This window comes from Miniopterus natalensis, chromosome 22, assembly GCF_054644295.1.
Source record: "Miniopterus natalensis isolate mMinNat1 chromosome 22, mMinNat1.hap1, whole genome shotgun sequence".
NCBI lineage: Eukaryota > Metazoa > Chordata > Mammalia > Chiroptera > Miniopteridae > Miniopterus > Miniopterus natalensis.
This window is the reverse complement of record NC_142102.1, coordinates 13,399,259-13,417,852: the sequence shown is the minus strand read 5'-3', so window position 1 is coordinate 13,417,852 and position 18,594 is coordinate 13,399,259. Positions and strand designations below refer to the sequence as shown.

The following is an 18,594-nucleotide window of genomic DNA, read 5'->3' as shown; positions in this document are numbered from 1 at the left end:
CAGTGCACAGGGAGGGCTCTGGTCCCCACGAACCAGAGGCCCCACTAGACGTGAGAACAGATCAGGTCGCTCAGATCCACAGGCAGCTCCCGCCTCGCTAAGGCCTTCCTCCTGCCGGAGTTGCCCGCGCACCTCGGGAGCCGGCCATGCCTGCGGGTGACCTGCAGGTACTGGTCCATGCTGCTCTGCTGGTCACTGCTGGATGCCGCCGACCCCGAGTCGGAGTCTGTGAGGGGCGGGTCGAGCTTGGGCCTGACTCTGGGCCTCAGAGGGTGCTGGGAGTTCCGGGAGCGTGGCTTCCTCTGCAGGCACACTGGCCTGTCGAGGCGGCTGTCAGGACTGTCCTTCCAGGACCTGGAGGGCCCCCGTCCCCGTCCCCGGTACTCAGGAGCCAGGTTCTGGCTTCCTGACCTGTCACCAACACAAAAGGGAGGAGCCCCGGGCAGGGCTTCCAGGGAGTATGGGTGCAAAGGCCACTGGCACAGCCCTCCCCTGGGAGCCTCCTCTGCCTCACTCAGCGATGGAGAGCATGCCCGCGGGGGCGCCCGGGACACACAGCGGCCCATGTCCCCCGGGTACACCTCCACCACGCCCCCTGAGGCCTCTACCTTGAAGTGTCCTTCTGGCCAGAGCACTGGGAGGTTTTTTCCGTGAAAGTCACCCTCATCAACGATAAAGTACCTGGGGGCGTGGGGCCGGTGAGCACGTGGCCCCACAGCCGAGACCCCCGGTCCACAGAGAGGGGGGCTGAGGTGTCCCAAGTCTTTTCGGAAAAGAGGTTCCCAGTGAGCATCTTCGATGTGCTTTGTGAAGGTCGCAGGTGTGCGGGGTCTGCTCTGGCGACGGTCACCTGCACCTGCACGCGGGCCACGGGGATACCTGCAAGACAGACGTGGCCAAGCGCATGGCCTGGGTGCCCTGGGGGCCCACGCCTTCTGAGCACCAGGACAAGAACAGCATCCATGGACGGCGGGCCCAGGAGCACTGGGGACTGGCCCACACAGGCTTACTCTTGGCCGTAAGCCTCAGAGCCCTTAACGCCACGAGGGGCCCTGGGCACCTCCAGGGAGGGCGCTGAGGACTTTGCTAATATATCCCATCACCGGAGCACACAGTGGGGCTGGCACTGGTGGAGCACGTGTTGGAAGCACCCTCCTCACCCCTCTGCCACACAGCTGTCCAGCCTCACAGTCAGTCTGTCCCTAGAGCCTGGGGGGACGAGTGGAACCCCTCCCCCTTGTCACGGCCCCACAGGGATATGACAACACCCGGCACAGCAAGATGTCCAGTTCTTTAACTTGGTCATTGTTTTAAACAAAAAAACCTCCCCCTGTATTTTTTAAAAATATGTTTGTATTGATCGCAGAGAGAGGAAAGGAGAGAGAGAGAGAGAGAAACATCAATGATGAGAGTCATGGATCGGCTGCCTCCTGCGCGCCCCCTGCTGGGGATCGAGGAGCCTGCACCCCGGGCCTGTGGCCTGACCGGGAATCGAACCGTGACCCCCTGGATCCGAGGTCGATGCTCAACCGCTGAGCCACGCCGGCCGGGCTCCCCCTGTATTTTATCTGCAGCGCTTCTCTGTGCTACACGGAGACTGATGACTGTTCCCGTGTCGGGGACAGCATCACGCAGGCTCCCTCTCGTGGGAGACAAACACCTGACCCCACGAGACACAGACACGGTCTTGCTGGAACCACAACACACACGATCACGCCAGGAACACGGCCATTCCCAAGGGGCAGGCGTCCTGTGGCCTGCAGTCATCTCACCTGTGGGCGTTGCCCTCCGGCCTGGATCTGCAGGAGCCGGGAAGGGTGGCGCTGGGGCTGCGGGGCCCTGGCGGGGGGCTCTGGGGCGGGGGCTGGGGGGCCGTCTCTGCCCTGCCACTCCTGCTGCTGGATGAGTCGACACTGAGCGCATGGCCGTTGTTCTGGGGGGTCCCTGAGTGGGTCAGAGACAGCTGGCTGCCGAGGTCGGGGTCCTTGGGCAGCCTCCTGGCGCTTTCCTCCTGGGTCTGGATTCGGGCTGCAGGAAGAGGGAGGGTGGAGAGAAGGTGGCCCGAGGGGTGGGGCGCACATTCGGGTGGTTTAGCTTGGAAGCATCATGACTTCCAACAGCGAGGTCTGCACACAAGGTGGACGCCTGCGGACACCTAACCCGCGGCCCACAGTCGCGTCACGTTTTGGGGTCAATCACAGGCCTGGGTATAAAGTAAAAGTTGTGGACTGAAACCGACATTTATGTTCCTGGATTTTACGTTATTGGCCCAGTTGGTGCTGAAAGCAGTTTACTGGGGATCTCTGCCGGCCGTGTGCCCGAAACCAGTTTTAAACGCCCTACAACAGGGACGTCACCCACCTTTCTTTAAGCTCACCTTCTACCATTTGGGCCAACTTCTTCTTATCTTCAGATCTTGCCTAAAATACAAACGACAATCACGTTTGTTTGGATTCAGCAGGAAGCAGGAACCAACACTGTTCTTGGGGGAAATGACCGGAGCGACCCCCTCACGCCTGTGGCCACAACTGAACTGATGTTCCCCCCGGGGACAGCGCTCTGCCTGTCGCCTGAGTGCAGAGATGCTGGCACCCGAGAGCTAGGGTTTTGTCCCTCGCACGTTTTATTTCCAGCCATTGGATGGACCGTTTAAATCCTGCCTGAGACACAGAGCACAGAGCACGATCGTTTCCACAAAAGTGCCCTTTGCCGCTCCAAGTGCTTTTCTTTTTAAACTATTTATGGAATGAGCTAGTGTTTCTTTACAGAACTGATATTCATGGGAGGTGCTTTTCAAAAAAACTAAAAGAGGTGGAAGTCCCCGGCATGGGGTTCTGGGGCTGGGGTGAAGCCAGCGAGGCGCCAGGGGCCACATTCACGGACCCGGTGCACTGTCGGGCTGCGGGCAGGGTCAGTGGGACCCTGAGAGTTTGTGCCTTGCTTGCCTCACCCTAGTGCTGGCCCTGGGGGAGCAGCGGGGTGTGGGGAGGAGTGGAGACTGTGGAAGGATTGGGGGGGCTGGGCCCTTTTCTGACACCTGAGGTCTGAGGACCATCAGGATCTAAAAGATAAGAAAAGGGAGATCGTTGGGTCCAAGTAGTGCCTTTGGGCTCAGATGCCCAAGTTGACACAGATCCCAGGAGTCCTTTCTTTTCCCCTCCCGGCCCAGCACAGCCCACAGAAGAGCCTGCACACGGAGGCTGGGCATGGCCACTAGAGGGCGCTGAAGTGCTGGGGCAACGAAAAGCACAGGCAGGCTCATGCCTGGGCCAAGGGGAGCCACCCCGGCCCTGGGGATTCTTAGAAACGACTCTGGGCAATCCTGGGAGGGAGGAGAGGCGGCCTTGCACCCCACCAGGTGGCGAGTCCCAGTGATTGAAATGTGAGACCTCACTAGCACCCCCTGCTGGCGAGACCTGCCCCGTGCCTGCCACACTTTCCCATCAGCAAAGGGGTGATACTTGCGTTCTGGATCTGCACTTTGAGCTGGTGGTTGCTGAGCTTCAGGGACCTGGCGATGCTCTGCAGGTAGTAGATGAGCATGCTGGGGGGACAGCACAGGGCGCTCAGTGCCAGGCTCCCTGCCAGGCAGACGGGGCCCCCCGCCCCTGCCCCAAGGACAGAAGGGCTCAGTTCTTAACCCATGTGCCTTCCTCTCGTCTTGGTTTTCACAGCAACCCCCCCCGGACCTGGAATTCTGCACTGGTTACAGCAACAGGAAAGGGGCGAAGACAGGAGACACACATCTCCCAGGCTAGGAAGGTGACCCTGGCGCTCAAGCCCATCCGAGTGGCCACCTGACTGCCCAGAGGCTGCGGGTGAGCCCCTCACGCTGGCCTCCTGCCTGCCCAGTCAGCCCCTGCTAGGTCCTCGGGCCCCGTGGGTGACGTTTGCACAAACTCGCCGATTTTGTATAATTACTGGGAAGCGGTGCTTACTAGTCGGCCAAACAAGCAGAAAGCGCCCGAGCCCACCGGACGGCGTGAGGAACTCACAAGAGCAGCAGCACGGCCGGGAGGATCACCACGGGGCTGCTGACGTAGCCAACCACGGAGCCGAACCACGCGGGGAAGTCCTTCTCGATGGTTTCCGACACGACGTCATAGATTTTCTCCTGCCCACTGCGAGAGAGGGAGCCGCGGCCCCTTGTTGGCCGGGTGCACCCCTCAGTCAGTAATGAAACTGGGGGGCCACGCCAGCTGCAGGAGACACACAGCGTCGCCGGGGGGCTGCCCGGGGGGGCGCCATCCAGTTACGGCGCAGCTTTGAAGGGGGGTCTGCAGTCTGTGAACACTGCACATAAACACCCTAGATGTTCCCTAGATATTGTGCCGGGGGAGGTAACTCTAGGGGCTTCTGCCTTGGCCCCAGGTACCTTAGAACCAAGAGCGACAAGGATGCCCGGCTGGCGTGGGTCAGTGGTTAGAGCATCACTTTCGGCCTGAAGGGTCCCAGGTTCGATTCCGGCCAAGGGCACGTACCTCGGGTGCAGGTCTGACCCCCGCCGGGGTCGTGCGGGAGGCAGCCAGTCAGTGTGTCTCTTACGTCGGTGCTTCTCTCTCCCTTCCACTCTCTCTCAAAAGCAGTGGAAAAAATATCCTCGGGTGAGGTTTTAAAAAGAGCCCCGAGGGCCATCGCCAGCGAAGGCTTTCCGAGGCCCGGAGGGGAAGACTGACCAGCGGATCTCAGATTCTAAAGGGGCCGAATCTCCGCGGGGGCAGCCTGCGGCCGGGGAGGGCGCTTGCCGGGCCTGCCTGAGTCCCGAGGGGGACGCGGCTCCGCGCAGGCCGCGCTGACCGGGCTCAGCCCACTCACCTGAAGGGGCCGCAGTGCAGCGACGGCTTGTACCGGACGATGGCGAAAACGGTGGGCAGCATGCACAGGAAGAGCATGAACAGGAGCATGGCCAGGTAGAAGTTGTTGGATCTGCAAGAGACCGGCAGCCGAGTCCGCTCTGTGGCCCGCGGCGGGGACTGTGGGAGCCACGGGGGCTGGGACGGGGGCTCCCGGTGACCCCCCTGCTCTTGGTCCAGGTGCCGGCTGCATCCGTGGGCTCAGGGTGTGAATGTTTATCAGACCAGACACTGAAGAAAGTGTACCTCCCACTGGGCTACTGAGCTTCAGGGAAGTTTTAAAAAACGTGTCGTGAGTCTGAGAGGAGTGGTGATAATTCCAAGGCTGGGGCCTGGAGCAGCTTCGTGGAGGAAACGAGCCGGGGGACGGGCGGGTTCTCTGTTCGACGTGGACGGGCCCACTGACCTGGACGCCCGGAACACTTGCTGGTGGGGCACGTTGCAGGTGAGCACAGCCCAGCTCCTCAGGTACATGAGCCCAATCAGTTTGAGCACGTTGAAGGCGGGGAGACACGGGGAGAAGAAAGACCCCATCCTGGAACCGGGAGGGGAGGCCAGGGAGCACCTGTTCTCCTCCGTCTGTCCCGGTTCCGAGACCCTGGGGTGGCCACCCTGTGCTCAAAGCGCCAGGGGAGCCCCCGAGGGTCTGAGACCCCAACCTCCGCCTTCTGCAGACAAAGCAGGTGAGCAGTGACCCCATTTTAAAATGCCCCGTCCCTGTCTCCACACTCAGCAGGGGGAGGCCCTCCTCTGGTGACAGACAGACAGACAGACAGCAACGGGGGGGGACAGGCTCTCCACACGTCTGTGAGCAGCAGCGATTTCCAACACGTGTGGGGCCGGAGAATTTTTAAAACGTGATACAGACTCTTTAGTCAGGGGCCCTGACCTCTGCTCCCTCAGACTGTCCAATAAAAAAGCAACAGTCAGCACAGCAAGTGTCTGGTGTGAATGAATCACAATTATATTTTTTTTTGGTCACATCAGCAAAAACTATATTTTTGGCGTGCCGCCGAATTTCCGCAGTTTATGTGCCGCGAGAGGGGAAAGGCTGAGCGTCGCTGGTCTACGGGGGGCTGGGTAACACATTTCCGACTTCCAGGTTTAACCGACCTGTGGAGCTGGGCCTCGCACGTTTTAGCTCATTTAACCTCCCCCAGTCGTGAAAGCGGGGTCACTCCAGGGTTTACAGACACGGAAGGAGGGTCTGGGGAGATCAAGCAATTTACCCAAACCCATGCGGCTCCTGAAAGGGGGGAGCATCCGTGTCACCCCAACGCAGCGACCGGTCTGGGTCAGTCGGCGAGACCCGGGTCGTGCCCGGGAACCGTGTTTATCGGGTCAGGTCCCACCCAGACGGAGAAAATAAAACCTCTGCCGGCCGAGGGGCGAGCCGGGGAGAGGCCGCCGAGCGACACCCACCAGATCATCCCCTGGTTGTAGACCAAGTGCAGCACGTTCTCCGCGATCTTGAACTCCCCATACTCGGGCTACGAGGGGAAGCGAGCGTCCGCCAAGCTGCTCCCGGCAGCCCCGCGGAGAGGACGCCTCCGCCCCCCTCACCCACTCTCTCCGGCCACCTCGCGCCCCAGCCCAGACGCCGGGAGGGGGACCCGGCCACGTGAACGCCCCCGTGGACGCAGCCTCTCACTCACAAACTTGCTCTCCAGGTCCCAGCACCAGTAGTCACTGAAATAGCGGACGAAGAGGCCCCGGAAGAAGTCGATGAGCAGGACGCTGGCCACCGTGAAGAGCATGTCGATGATGGACAGCTTCAGCATCTCCTGGAAGCGGGTGCCCCGGTGAGTGCGGGCGTCCTCGGCGCCGCTGCGCCCGGCCCGGCTCCCCGCTCCCCTCGGGGCCTCTGGCTGCTCGTTTCCATGGGCTGCGGGCCCTGGGACCCCCCGATTCGCTCCCAGGGGCACACGGGGTGCTCAGCGAGCATGTCCATTTGCTACCCGCGGCCAGCAGGAGAGCCCAAGGCCTGCGGTCCTGGTCGCAGGGCCCTGCTCAGGCCCGTGACAGTCTCGGGCTGGGATCCTCCGTAGGCATCTAGCGTGGCAGACGGGCCGGAGCACAGGGCTCGGAGCGGGTGCCTGGGTCGGCCTGGGCCACCTGCTCCTTCACCCCGTGCCTCGGTTTCCTCATCTGTGCCCATAAGGGTGATAACACTAGGAATCTCCCGAGGACAAGGCACGTGGAACAGGGCCCAGGGCATAGGGGACAGACACGGGTGCTTGCCCGGTTATTATCACTAATCGTGAGGCCAGGGAGGCCCCACCCCGTCCCCGTCCCCCTGCCTTATTTTTCTCAGGACACGTCAGAGGTGCTCGACTCGCGGGGGGCGGGGGGCGGGGCACCTGCCCGACGTAGGTCTCCCAGCACCGGTCCTGCAGACTGTGGGTGTCGGCCGCGGTCCGGTTGGACTCGGAGACGCCGGCCAGCGCCAGGGCCCACGTGTCGTTTCTCCTGAGCCCTGGCCCAGGCCCGGGCGTGTGCCACTTCCCTTCTTCGGGGGCTGTCCTGGTGGCAAAGACGACGGCCGTGTCCAGCCAGTGGCTCGCGTTACTCTTGGTGGCAGCTTCCTGGGGGGGGAGAAGGGGGTAGAAAGGTCGTCCACACGTCCGTCAGCGAGAACCGTGATCACTGCGCGGCTCAGCGACTCTCCGCCCCTGTGTGTCCGTCTGTGTCCCTCCGTCTGTCCGTCTGTCTGTCGCGGGTGGGCAGCGCCCGGGCACGGCGCTCACCTCGGTGCTCATGCTGTTGACTTTGTCCAGAAGAGCAATGATGAGGCTGTAGAGGTTTCCCAGGTACAGCACCAGGACCCTGGAAGGCACAAGCCACCCTGAGGGACCGGCCGGCGCGGGCTAGAGGGGCGGCCACGCGGAGCGGAGGCCGAGGCGCCCAGCGGTTTCCTTCAGGACCTCGCTGGGGGCATCAGACACAGAGCTGCAGGGTCCACGCTGCCTCCGTCTAACCGGCCGGCCGGCGGCGCTGAGGCCCGTCCTTGGCGTTTACGCCCCACCTGGCGCAGAGTGAGCCTCGTGCCCCAGCGCCGGTCACTGCGCCGTGGCCAGAAGGTCCCCGGGTCCGCGGGCGAGCGAATGGCGCTGGGACCGTCCATCTTGCCCGTGTTACCAGAAGGAGGCGTCTGGGCACGTCTCCCGCCGCCTGCGGCCGGGAAGGGGCCAGGCAGGCGCCGAGCTCTCGGTCAGGACGCCCAGAGCGGGGCGGGGAGAGCGGCTCCCAGACGGCTGAGGGCCGCCCCACTGGCCGCCCGGCCGCCCCGCTGCTCCCTGGCTTGTCCACAGAACTACGCGAGGCCGAGCCTTTGGAAACTATAAACGAAGCTTTACGCTCGTGTCTGTGGAGAAGCGCAGGGGACTCGCTCACCGGCCAGGCCGTCCACAGGCCTCGCTCGGCAGGACGCACTCTGCCTCCCTGGTCCTCTCTCGCGTCCGTTTCTCTGTCTGTTCCTCCCTCGCGTCCCCTCCTCTGCCTCCGCCTTCTCCCTCCCCCCTTCCCCCTGGGCTCCCCGCTATCCTGAGATGCATCCCCAGGGGACGTTCTGTGCTCAGTTTGGGGGGCAACGGCGCAAGCCTTGGCTTGCGAGGGGCCCGGACTCCGGCCGCGGGGGGGGGGGGCACGCTGAGCCGTTTCCCGCGGGGCCGCGGTGGTACCTGGCCAGCTGGAAGCGCAGCGTGGTCCGCGGGTGGTACATCTCCAAGGCGGCGATGAGGTCGAAGGCAGAGGGCGCGATCATGGTCACCAGGGAGACCACCACGCTCACCTGCGCGGGAGGAAGGCGGTGAGGCCCAGGGCCACGCCCGGCCTCTCACCTCGCAGCTGACCTCGGCCCAAGCCTGGGCCACGCGGCTCTTACTCGGACGCCCCCCGACCTCTCTGCCGATGGGCTCTGTGCAGGAGGCCACCGTGCCCCAGGGCGATCCCGCCTAGAGAGGCCCCTAAACCTGCGCACGCCCACACAGGCCGCTCACTAGCGTGTCTGCCGCCATTTCCAGCGACCGCAGTTTTCTGACCTTGGGCAGGGGGCAGAAACCCTGCAGCTACGAGAAACAGAAAAGGGACGGCTGACAGCGATATTCTTCCCGTACGAGGAAGGCTGACGCCGGAGAATCACGTTTCCCTGAGTTACGGCAAAGCAAAGGGGAGACTCAGGCGTGAGCTAAAGCAAGAAATAATTCTGACGTTTCGCCTAGAAATCTGTCCCCACACATTCGCGTTTACACTGAAACGACCACGTGGGGAGCGGTCTGGGGAGGGTTACCTAGCGTCGCCCTGGAGGGCTTACCGGGCGCCGAGGCTGAGTGGGAAACGGCGGCACCTACACGCTTTCTCGCGCCCACGGGTGTGACCAGCCTCGTGGCCGGGACCCGACAGGGAGCGTGTGCTGTGCAGAGGGACGCGGGCCAAGTCCCTGGGCAAGTCTTGTCATCTCATTAAGCATCATCAGCCCCGGCTGGTCTGGCTCAGTGGTTAGAGCGTCGCCCGCAGACTGAAGGGTCCCGGGTTCGATTCTGGCCAAGGGCACGTACCTGGGTTGCAGGCTCGATCCCCGGCCCTGGTTGGGGCGCACGCGGGAGGCAACCAGCCGATGTCTCCCTGTCACCTCGAGTCTCTCTCCCCCTCTCTCCCTTCCACTGTCTCTGAAAAGCAGTGGAAAAAATGCCCTCGGGTGGGGGTTAAAATCGGAACGTGCAAATGCCGGAAGCCGTTTCTGAATCAAAACCTTTCCCCACAGAGACCAGCGAAAGCCTTCAGCCCAGCCTGGCGCCGGCCGTGGCTCAGCTCGAACCCCGTGGACCCTGGTCCAGAGCAGCACCGGGCCGGCCCTCCGCCTGAGCAGCGCCACGGGAACGGGCCGGCGGCCTCCCCGGCACCTCGTTCTTCTCCCAGAGCGTCAGCTCCTTCTTGGACTGCGCCAGCTTCTGGGACCGGTCCACCACGAGGTAGATGAGGCAGATGCTGCCGGCCAGCGAGAGGAGCACGAGGACGTTGGCCAGGACCCTCAGGCAGATGGTCACCGCTCTGCGGACAGAGGCAGGCGTGAGGACCACGCTCGCTCCCCGGGGGGCTGGGGGCCGGTGGGGGCGTCGGGCGCGCGGGCGAGTCTGCGCCCCAGGGGGGCCGCCCTTCCCGGCAACGGCCCTTGTGCGTCGGCGGTTCTCTAGCCGAACGGCCCCGCCTCACACGGGGGCCCTCAAACTGCGGGAGGAGCCTCAGGCCTGAGAAATCACCCGGGGGGCTTGTCAACAAGGACTTGGTACCGTTCGTGTCCTGTAACTTTGGAGGAATGTCGCTAAATATGACCCGTCTTTGCTCAACTTAGCCAACTGGAAACTGGTGCTAAAAAAATACCTGCTTTATGATCAATGTAAAGGAGCAGGAAGCTGGTCAGCCTCAGACCTCTCCCCTCGTTGCCAGGCCCAGGGAAGAAGGCACCCCCTAAACACGGGCGCTGAAAATGATGGGGTTCCCGCCTGTCACGCTACTGGGAGAACAGATTTTAAGGAGAAAGACGGGCTGCCTGACGCCGTGTGGGAGGAGGTCAGGGATGGACGGCCTGGCAATTTCTGCACCAAACTAAACCAGCCCATCGGTGCGCAGGGCGCGGGGGTCTTGGCACGTACAGGTTTTTACTCTTCTTCTTTTCGTGTTCTTCCAGGATGGCCTCCTTCAGGGGAAAAACACGGAAACACGCGTCGTAAATCTTTCCACGTATCTCGCGGTGAGAAACGACTTATCTAGTATTTTACGTCATGATTTCAAAGCCAAAGCTTCACAGTAAGATTCTGTCGATAGCAACACTTTAGGTAATAACAACAAATGGGTAAAGAAGGGAACTGGGGGTCGGGGAGAGGAGACGGAGGGTGAATTATTTAGGTGTTTGAAGTGATGTAAATAATGCTTTTCTCCACAGCGGGCACCATGTGGCTGCCTGCTGGCTCGCCAGGCCCCGGTCTCTGAAGGCTTTCCTCCCACTGCCTTCTAGGTTCACACTCAAAACTTCCGTCCCCCACGTATGTGCTGATTCAGTCCCAAGATTTCTATATGCAAATCCACTGCGCAAATTATCAAAAATACGCAAATTGAAATTTTAGCTCAGGGCAGGGAACGTGCGGCCCGCGGGCTGCATAACTGCCCGCAAATCACTTGGTCTGGCGACCGCAGGTGGAACTCGAAATTAGATAAATCTAGGAGGTTTTTTCCAAGGCTAATTTTTAAGTTGATAATTTTGTATGGTCCGAGAATTATGTTATAAACATCCAAGTGGCCCTTGGCAGGAAAAAAAGTTTCCCCACCTGTTTTCAGAAAGAGGAAATTTAAAAATAAAAACAAAGAGGAGTTCCAACGATTTCCTCCTGTCCTCGGCCGGATGGTGGGGCAGGTCGAGGGACCAGCGCCTCCCTCTCTGGTCTGAGCCAAGGTCACGGTCAAGGTCGCCGTGTGACGAGCGGGGGCCCCACGCCCTGTCCCCTTGGTGGCCGGCACAGGCCCGACTCACCCTGATGCTGTTCACGATGGCGGCGGCCTTGCTCTCCGCGGCCTCCGGGTTCCCGATGAGGTAGTCCCAGGCGCAGAACACCCGCCAGCAGAAGGTGTAGTTCTCGCTGGAGGCACTGGCGAGGCTGTTTCGGGAGTTCTTGGCCATCCTGCAAGACGGGACCCAGGGCGGGTCACGAGAGGACAGGGTCAGGCACGGGCTCAGCGCTCGGCGGCCGCTGGCCACAGGGAGCCCGTGCGAGTCGGGGCATCACCTGGCTCAGCCCACCTGCGCCCCCTTGGGCAGTGTGGGAATGGGAACGGCCTATGGCCAGGTGACGCCGTTTGAGAAGACGTCACGGAAGGTGCGTGGGCCCCGGAGCCAGCCCATCTGCCCGGTGCAGCTGTGGCTGAAATAAAACTCTCTCCTTCGAGCGAATCGGTCTGCGTGGCGCCTCTGCCCACGGAGAGCCACTCCACCCACCGCTGTCCAAAATTACAGGCACTAAGTCCGTACGACTCTGGTCTCTCCAGACCCAACACAGAACCCGGCACGGAGTAAGCAGTCAGCTTTCAACGAGTGCTGGTTACCACGATCCCCTCTTGCCTTGGTCTCCTCTGTGCAATGGGTACAGCACCTTAACTCTACGGGGCCACTGGCGAGATTAACGAGGTCACACGGGTTACTCTTGGGGTGCACCTGGGGAAACCGTACTTCTTTAGGAGGATGATGAAGCTGTATGCGAACACGGCCATCCCCACCAGGAAGTAGGCCAAGGGCAGCCGGTAGCCCGCTCTCCCGATCCTCCGCTCCCGGCCGTAGTAGCCGTAGAAGAGCGCTGAGTACTGGAGGTAGCCCTGCAGGGAGCACGCGGTGTCGGCCTGACTCCCGGGTCCTGGGCTGCGGCCGGTCCACTCCCTCCCTGCAGACGCACGTGGGCCCGGCCGAGCCTCACCCCCAGGGACCAGACGGTGTCCAGGTCTTGGGCTGAGGCCACTTGCGCCTTGGGGATGCTCTTGCTGGCAGTGCTCCCGAAGGGCTGGCCCGCGATGAGCTGGAGAGAGAGGGGACGTCACGTCGCAGGTCGCAGGTGGGTTCCTCCTGGACCCTCACTGACGGAAAATCAGTCATGGGGCCAGATTTTCTTCCTGCCTGACCAGGGCCTGCTGGGTGTCCTCTCTCGGGGCTGGACGTGGCTCCTGCGGGTGGACTGCTGAGGTCACTGGGTTTCTCTAACAACTGGGAAATGGCCCCCTTTACCTTTTTCCCTTGTCTACCTTTTGAGGGTAAAGTTTGGTGGAGAAATAGGTTTTATTTTAACGGGGTGTCAGCACGCGGGCCCACGGGCCTACTGCTTGTCTTTCTACGGCCCGGGAGCTGAATGGGCTCTGCTTTCTTTAAATGCTTGGGGGAAAATCAAAAGAAGAGCAATGTTTTGTGACACGGGAATTACGTGGAGCTCGGTTTCGGATCTATAAGCCGCACTCAGTGCGTGCGCCGTCTGTGGCTGCTTCTGCAAAACACGGTAGAGCCGAGTCGTCCCCGGAGGCCCGCGGGGCCCAATGCTGACTCTCTGGCCCGTCACAGAGCAAGTCTGCCGCCTGTTCGAGCGACACACAGAGGCCCCTTCCACGGGGACGTGGGGGGCGGGCGTTCGAGGGCAGGGCTCTGGCGGCTCTTTTTAACGATCGGCCCTTTTTTCCCTGAAAGGTACCCGATGTCGTGCCTCTTTTTCATCTGGCGTAGTCTTGAGGGTTTCAAAGACGTTCTAAGGTTTTTTTATTCCTTCTTAATTTCAAGACAGATGATCTCCGGACGGCTCTTACCTCTGGGAGGACAATAAAAGCCCCCGTCATAGCCGTGAGCACGAGGTTAACCCCGAAGAGCCATCTCAGGAAGATGAAGTAGGAGGCCACCCCGGACCCAAAGTGACCTGCGGAGACGCCGAGGGCCCGGTTCAGGGAAGGCCCCGGGGAACAGCACTGTAACTCGCGCCTCTGGTTTGCGGCTGCCCACGTCTCCCCCTCTTGTTCACCACAAGGTCCTTTCCCCGATCCCTCTGGGCTTGTGTCTTGTCTGAGGGATAAGCCGACGGAACAGGGGAGTGGAAGTGGGGTGCGGGGCCATCTCATCCTGGGACTGGGGCGCAGACGCCCCGTCTCCCACCCCCACGGTCCCGTGTCTGGCCCAGGGCCCCTGGCCGGGTGGGGGGCGGATCAGGCCGCCTGCCCCTCGCCGCTTCCCCCGCCAAGCACCAACTCACTCTCGATTTTCTTGATCCGCATTTCCCAGGGGATGAAGGTCACCAGGAAGTTACAGGCCCGGCGGGCGAGCTTCCGCCAGAGCTGGCAGGAGGGCCGGGGTTAGAGACTCTGGGCACGAGGGCCCTACGGGGAGGGGCTCCCAGACGCACGCCCGATGCCTTCGCGTTGAAGACGCAACAACGCTGGCGGGTTGCCCATTCTAACTAAAGCCGAGCTCTGGGGACACGCAGGCCTCCCTGCCCAGCAGACTGCGCTGCAGCTGCTCCTGACCGATGCCCACACCCAGGTGCCCCTTCCTGAGACCTCGGGAGGGGCCGGCGCCCACACGGGCGCTTCTTACCTCTGCACCTGCTGCTTGGTACCCGCGGGTCCTGGTCAGCCTCCCTTCAAACTTCAGCACGACCTCCTTTGCTCGCCTGACAGGAGGAGACGTCACACTTATAACCGTCACAACAGACGTGAAGGTCCCCGGAACAGGCGGCCCAACAACGCCGGACAAGACAGTGGGGAAGGTGGAGTCGTGGTGACTCCGAGCCAGAGCTCCCCGCTTTCGTCTGGGTCGGCAGCGCCCCGCGACCCCCAGCAGTCAGGGCTCAGGGCTCTGCGTCCCGCCCGGAGGCTGCGGGAGACTCGGCCAGCGGCTCTCAAGGCGACCGGTGGGGGCATGGGGACAGGGGAGCAAACGCGGGTGCCCAGAGGGGGAGCCACACTACCCGACCCTCCCCCAGCCTCTGACTCAGTGGGTCTGAGGGCAACTTCTGAGTCTTCAGGGAAGGACCCGCCACAGGAGGCAGTTTAGAGAACTAAGAAAACCAGCCAATGCCCCGTAGCTGGCGACTGGTAGCAGGACCACCCGACCTCGGGCGATGTGTCTTCCAGTCTTTAGCTCCTGGCTACTCTCCAGACGGCCTCCCCAGCGAGGCTCTAAGTACCACAGTGACCTGGCTTCCCAGGGAGGTTCTTCCTGCCAGCGGGAATTTACCCGGCAGGTAAAATTAACATTTATTTTCATCAGGAGTCTGGTGACTTTGCTCACCTCGGGACACAACGCTAAAATCTAATGTTTGAAAAAGGAGACAGAAAACTGTAAACTTCCCTCCAACACACACAGGTCCCCGAGACAGACAAAAAGGAGGTGACCACCTGGAGGCCCTGCCTGACCCCTCACACATCTTGGTGACCCCTCCGAGCCGGGTCACGACTGCCTGGCCCACGCGCACAAGGGTCTCTCTGCCCGTGTCCAGGGGCCTCGTGGACGCAGACGTGGGATCGCCAGCAAGTGCCGCTGGGGCCTCACCTCAGTGCCCTCAGCTTCTGGCCCATGGTCCAGGGTCTGCAGCGGATGTTGGCCATGAGGTCTTTCTGGAACTGTATGTTCTGGAAGATTTGCTCCGGGTCACTGCTGTCCCCCGCTTCATCCACATTGAAGCTGTCGTCCAAGCTGCTGAACGGACCGGGCACAGGAGATCTGATCAGTGGAAACGCTTCCGGCAGAGACCTGGCCCTGGCCGCCCCGGGGTCGCCTGTGTGGAGTCTGTGTGTGTGGACGGGGGGCCCGGGGAGGGAGGGCGAGCTCGACGCGTCAGCGGCCCACGGGGACACGCGCACGAGACTCTGTGGCTTCCACAGGTCAGCGAAAGGGAACAGTTTCTCGGGGTGAACGACATTTTCAGAAGGCGTCATATAAGGAGACCAGAGGGTGCTCATAGCGATTCCTCAAAACAGCATCTTCGGTGCAAAACAGTCTTTTTCAGGCGGGTGGAAAGGATCAGCTAATCTCAGAGACGGGGCTCGTCCTCGCTCCCTAACTCTGGATATAAAACAAACAGGAGCCAAACTCTGCCACCCAGAGGCCCCCCTGCATCCCCACCTGGATTCATTCGAAATCTGACCTGACGGAGGCAGAACAGGCAGCAATTTCCATGAACAGGAAACAAGCTGCGCAGATGCGCGCAGGGACTTCAGGGAAACAGTTACCGTCTGGGAGAATGACTTCCCAACGTGCGGCAACATTATTTCCAGTAAGTGATACACTAACCTTAATGCGCCTCTTTCAGGAGGGCGTGAGCGTATGTTCCTAAGGCTATTTGACCAGTGATACAATTTCTAAAAGAGAAAATAATTCCTCGGCTTTTCTCTAAAGATTGTTTCACTTATTTGAAGGACAACTGTGTCCAAGTTCTCTAAATTCATGGGGGTTTAACATCCCTTGATAAACGCGTAACACACCTGAACAGACGCCCCCACCTCCAGCCAGCCTGCCGCCTTCCCCAACGGACACCTTACTTATTAAGACAGAGCGTGATCTCTCCGCTGACACGCTGCTCGAGCGAACAGACAGGCCGAGTGTGCCTGTGGGCCTGGCCAGCCGGGAAGCTGGGCCGGGCGCAGGCTTTCAGAGCCGGGCGCCCCGGGTAAGGAGCGGCACAGCCGCCCGCTCGGCACACTTGCCGAGGCCGCCACGCCAGGTGCAGGAGGACCCGGAGGAAGGCGTCTGGGCTCAGGCTGAAGGAGCCCCGAGCAGGACGGGGCTCGGTCCTCCGGTCGGATGCCAGCACGGCTTCCCTGCCCCACGTGCCTATCCTGGCTGCCCAGCGCGGGGCTGGGACCCGCTCACCCGAGCAGCAGGGACTCCTGGTACAGGTAGTGCTGGCCGGCGTTTCTCCGGATGCTTCTGTAGCGCTGGGCCGCCCTTGAGGGTTTCATGGGAGCCGACGGGTGATCGGCAGAGCAGGGCGAGGCGCCGGGAGGCAGCAGGGAGGGTCGCTCCTCGAAGTTTCCGGACGGAAGCTGCAGCTGCTCTGCCCTCGGGTTCTCAGGAGCAGGGCTGTGTCTGCAGCTGGTGCGGAGCAGGGGAGAGGCCAGAAGGGCATCGTGAATATTCACGGCGTTAATCATGAATATGAAAGTTGCTCATGAATATGGATGTTAAGGTGGCCGCGGCAGCAGGGACTGGCTGGAGCCTGGACAGCCGGGAAGGCTTGGTCAGGAGACCCAGGCATCACCAGACGGTCACGTCTGTGACCCCCAAGCCCAGGCGGGGCTCTGTGGTTCGCAAAGCACCGTACATCGGTTACCACGACTGGTGCTCACAAACCCTCAGGGAGGAGGCAAAGCACAGCTCATTCCCCACAATCTGCCTCCAAGAAAGAGCTTCAGAAGGAGGCAGGTTCGTGACCTGCTCACCAGCTCCGCCCAGGGAGGCCCCGTCAAAAATGTATTTTTATCCGTGTTTTTTCCGTTCCAAAAGAGTCGCCCCTGCAGAAAGGATGACAGAACAGTACCACAAGCGTTGCACACGCTTATCCTAGGTTCACCGGCGGCTGACGTTTTGCCACATTTGCTGTATTTCTACCTATACACACCCCCCCCCCGACGCCATTTAAAGGCAGTTCTCAGGAATGAGGCGTCACCCTCCCCCTAAAAGCTTCAGCATGATGTCAATACACAGTCAGACGAACACTGGACTGTGTTTTATGTTTACGAAGTGTGGTGAATCGGTCAGAACAGCGACCCTATGAGACTGAGGCTGAGATAAATTAAGAGGCCTCCTAGACGTTCGTGGGTAAAGACACGAAAAATCTGGGAGACGTCAGACGACCACGCAGACACTCTGGAGTCGCACCGCCTGCTGGCGAGGGGAGGCCCGGCCGGCCTGGTCCTGGGGCGAAGCCCAGCTCGTCTCCCCGCCCCAGCCAGGGCCCCATTTCTAGCCGTTCGCACAACTACCGCTCTCCAGGGTTCTCCCCCCGAGGATTCACCCCCAGGTCCTGGACTCTCCCACCGTTTCCATACATTTTATGTCTAAAGCAATCTCCAGGCTTTCAAACAAAAACTGTTTGTGAACGTATGTTACCAACACACCGCTGGGGGGAAGATTCTACCTAAATATGAAATAGTCCACTTTGCCCCATTTCTCACGCATCCCTTTTGTTCTCAAACGTGTGATTTTTTTCCTGCTTTTAGAAAAAAAATCATTTCTTTAGAACTAGTTTTCCAGAAGTGAAATAACTACTGATAATCATTTTAAAAAATTAAGTATGTTGCTAAAAGAAAGTCGCTCTCTCTACCTGGTGCCGGTTTTCACGATTACTGCTAGAATGAGCTCTTAAAGGGACCGGGTCGGTCTGCGGGCTGCTGACGGGGTCCGCGGTCTGACTCTCAGAGGTTCCCCTGAAGTCCACCCGGCACCTGTGTTTGAGGGGAGGCCGCAGAGCCGCCCTCGCTCCCAGCGCGAGCGGCTCAGACTCGCTTCCCTGGCCCCTCCCTGGCTCTGGCTCCTCAGGGCTCCGGGGCCCGACACAGAGAAGCGAGGGCAGGGGACTCAAGGGGACGCAAGGGGACGCATGACCCGCATGCATTTGACTCCCCTGACGATCTGACTGAGGTTTTAGGCATGCGCGGTGATTTTAAGTCCAGCCAGCATGTGTATGTAGATAAAATGACTAAAAACCCCTCCGATGCTTACAATTGGGACATTTTTTAAAAGACACCAGGATCCAATGTCAAAATGAGCTAAAACTATTATTTCCTAGACCAAATGCAGACAGGATCTTTTTTTTGGGGGGGGGGGCAGGAAGGGAAGGAGGGAGCAGCAGAGAAAACCTATTTGTATAACACACAAATCCTTTTCAGTTAAAAAAAAAAAAGCACAATTTTGTTATAAATCCCAGGAGCTTGTAACAGAAACCATCAGATGACTTAGCTTACAGAAGCAAAAACATCCATGTCCTACGTCACCAATTAAACAATTTTTTTCCATTGCTAAATGAATTCTATTCCGAGACACTGATGGTCCGGTCGCAACGCCAAGCTCCCTTTCCTCAGGTACCAGGCTTCCAGCTCTGGGTTCTACAAGGCAGACTTTTCCATTCTGGGACATATTTACATGCCTGTTACATTGTCCCGGTGACTCTAAGAGCTTCAGTTTGAAGTTTAGAGACAGGTTTTGGGTCTGGAAAATGCTGTTCAG

General features: G+C 60.4%; 1 protein-coding gene across 1 annotated transcript; it reads right to left on the bottom strand.

Moving 5' to 3' along the window:
• TMC3 (transmembrane channel like 3) lies at nucleotides 1–16,346 on the bottom strand. Its single transcript, XM_087829212.1, has 22 exons — nucleotides 16,240–16,346; nucleotides 14,920–15,063; nucleotides 13,963–14,038; nucleotides 13,622–13,703; nucleotides 13,185–13,291; nucleotides 12,314–12,412; nucleotides 12,073–12,215; nucleotides 11,380–11,527; nucleotides 10,505–10,548; nucleotides 9,755–9,902; nucleotides 8,534–8,643; nucleotides 7,601–7,679; nucleotides 7,214–7,438; nucleotides 6,509–6,637; nucleotides 6,276–6,343; nucleotides 5,260–5,388; nucleotides 4,816–4,926; nucleotides 3,996–4,121; nucleotides 3,466–3,544; nucleotides 2,378–2,420; nucleotides 1,773–2,028; nucleotides 1–879 (listed from the first exon to the last, which is right to left on the bottom strand). The coding sequence occupies exons 1-22, from the start codon at nucleotides 16,326–16,328 to the stop codon at nucleotides 45–47; spliced, it is 3,270 nt and encodes a 1,089-aa protein (XP_087685338.1). The 5' UTR covers nucleotides 16,329–16,346; the 3' UTR covers nucleotides 1–44.
• Between the last annotated feature and the right edge of the window lie 2,248 nt (nucleotides 16,347–18,594).

Coding starts and splice junctions, on each gene's coding strand:
- TMC3 (XM_087829212.1), bottom strand. CDS start 16,328: ATGAAACCCTCAAGGGCGGCCCAGCGCTACAGAAGCATCCGGAGAAAC. Junction 12,216..12,313: donor ACACCGTCTGGTCCCTGGGG/GTGAGGCTCGGC, acceptor TGCTCCCTGCAG/GGCTACCTCCAGTACTCAGC. Junction 2,029..2,377: donor GTTGGCCCAAATGGTAGAAG/GTGAGCTTAAAG, acceptor CTCTTCCTGCAG/CCCGAATCCAGACCCAGGAG.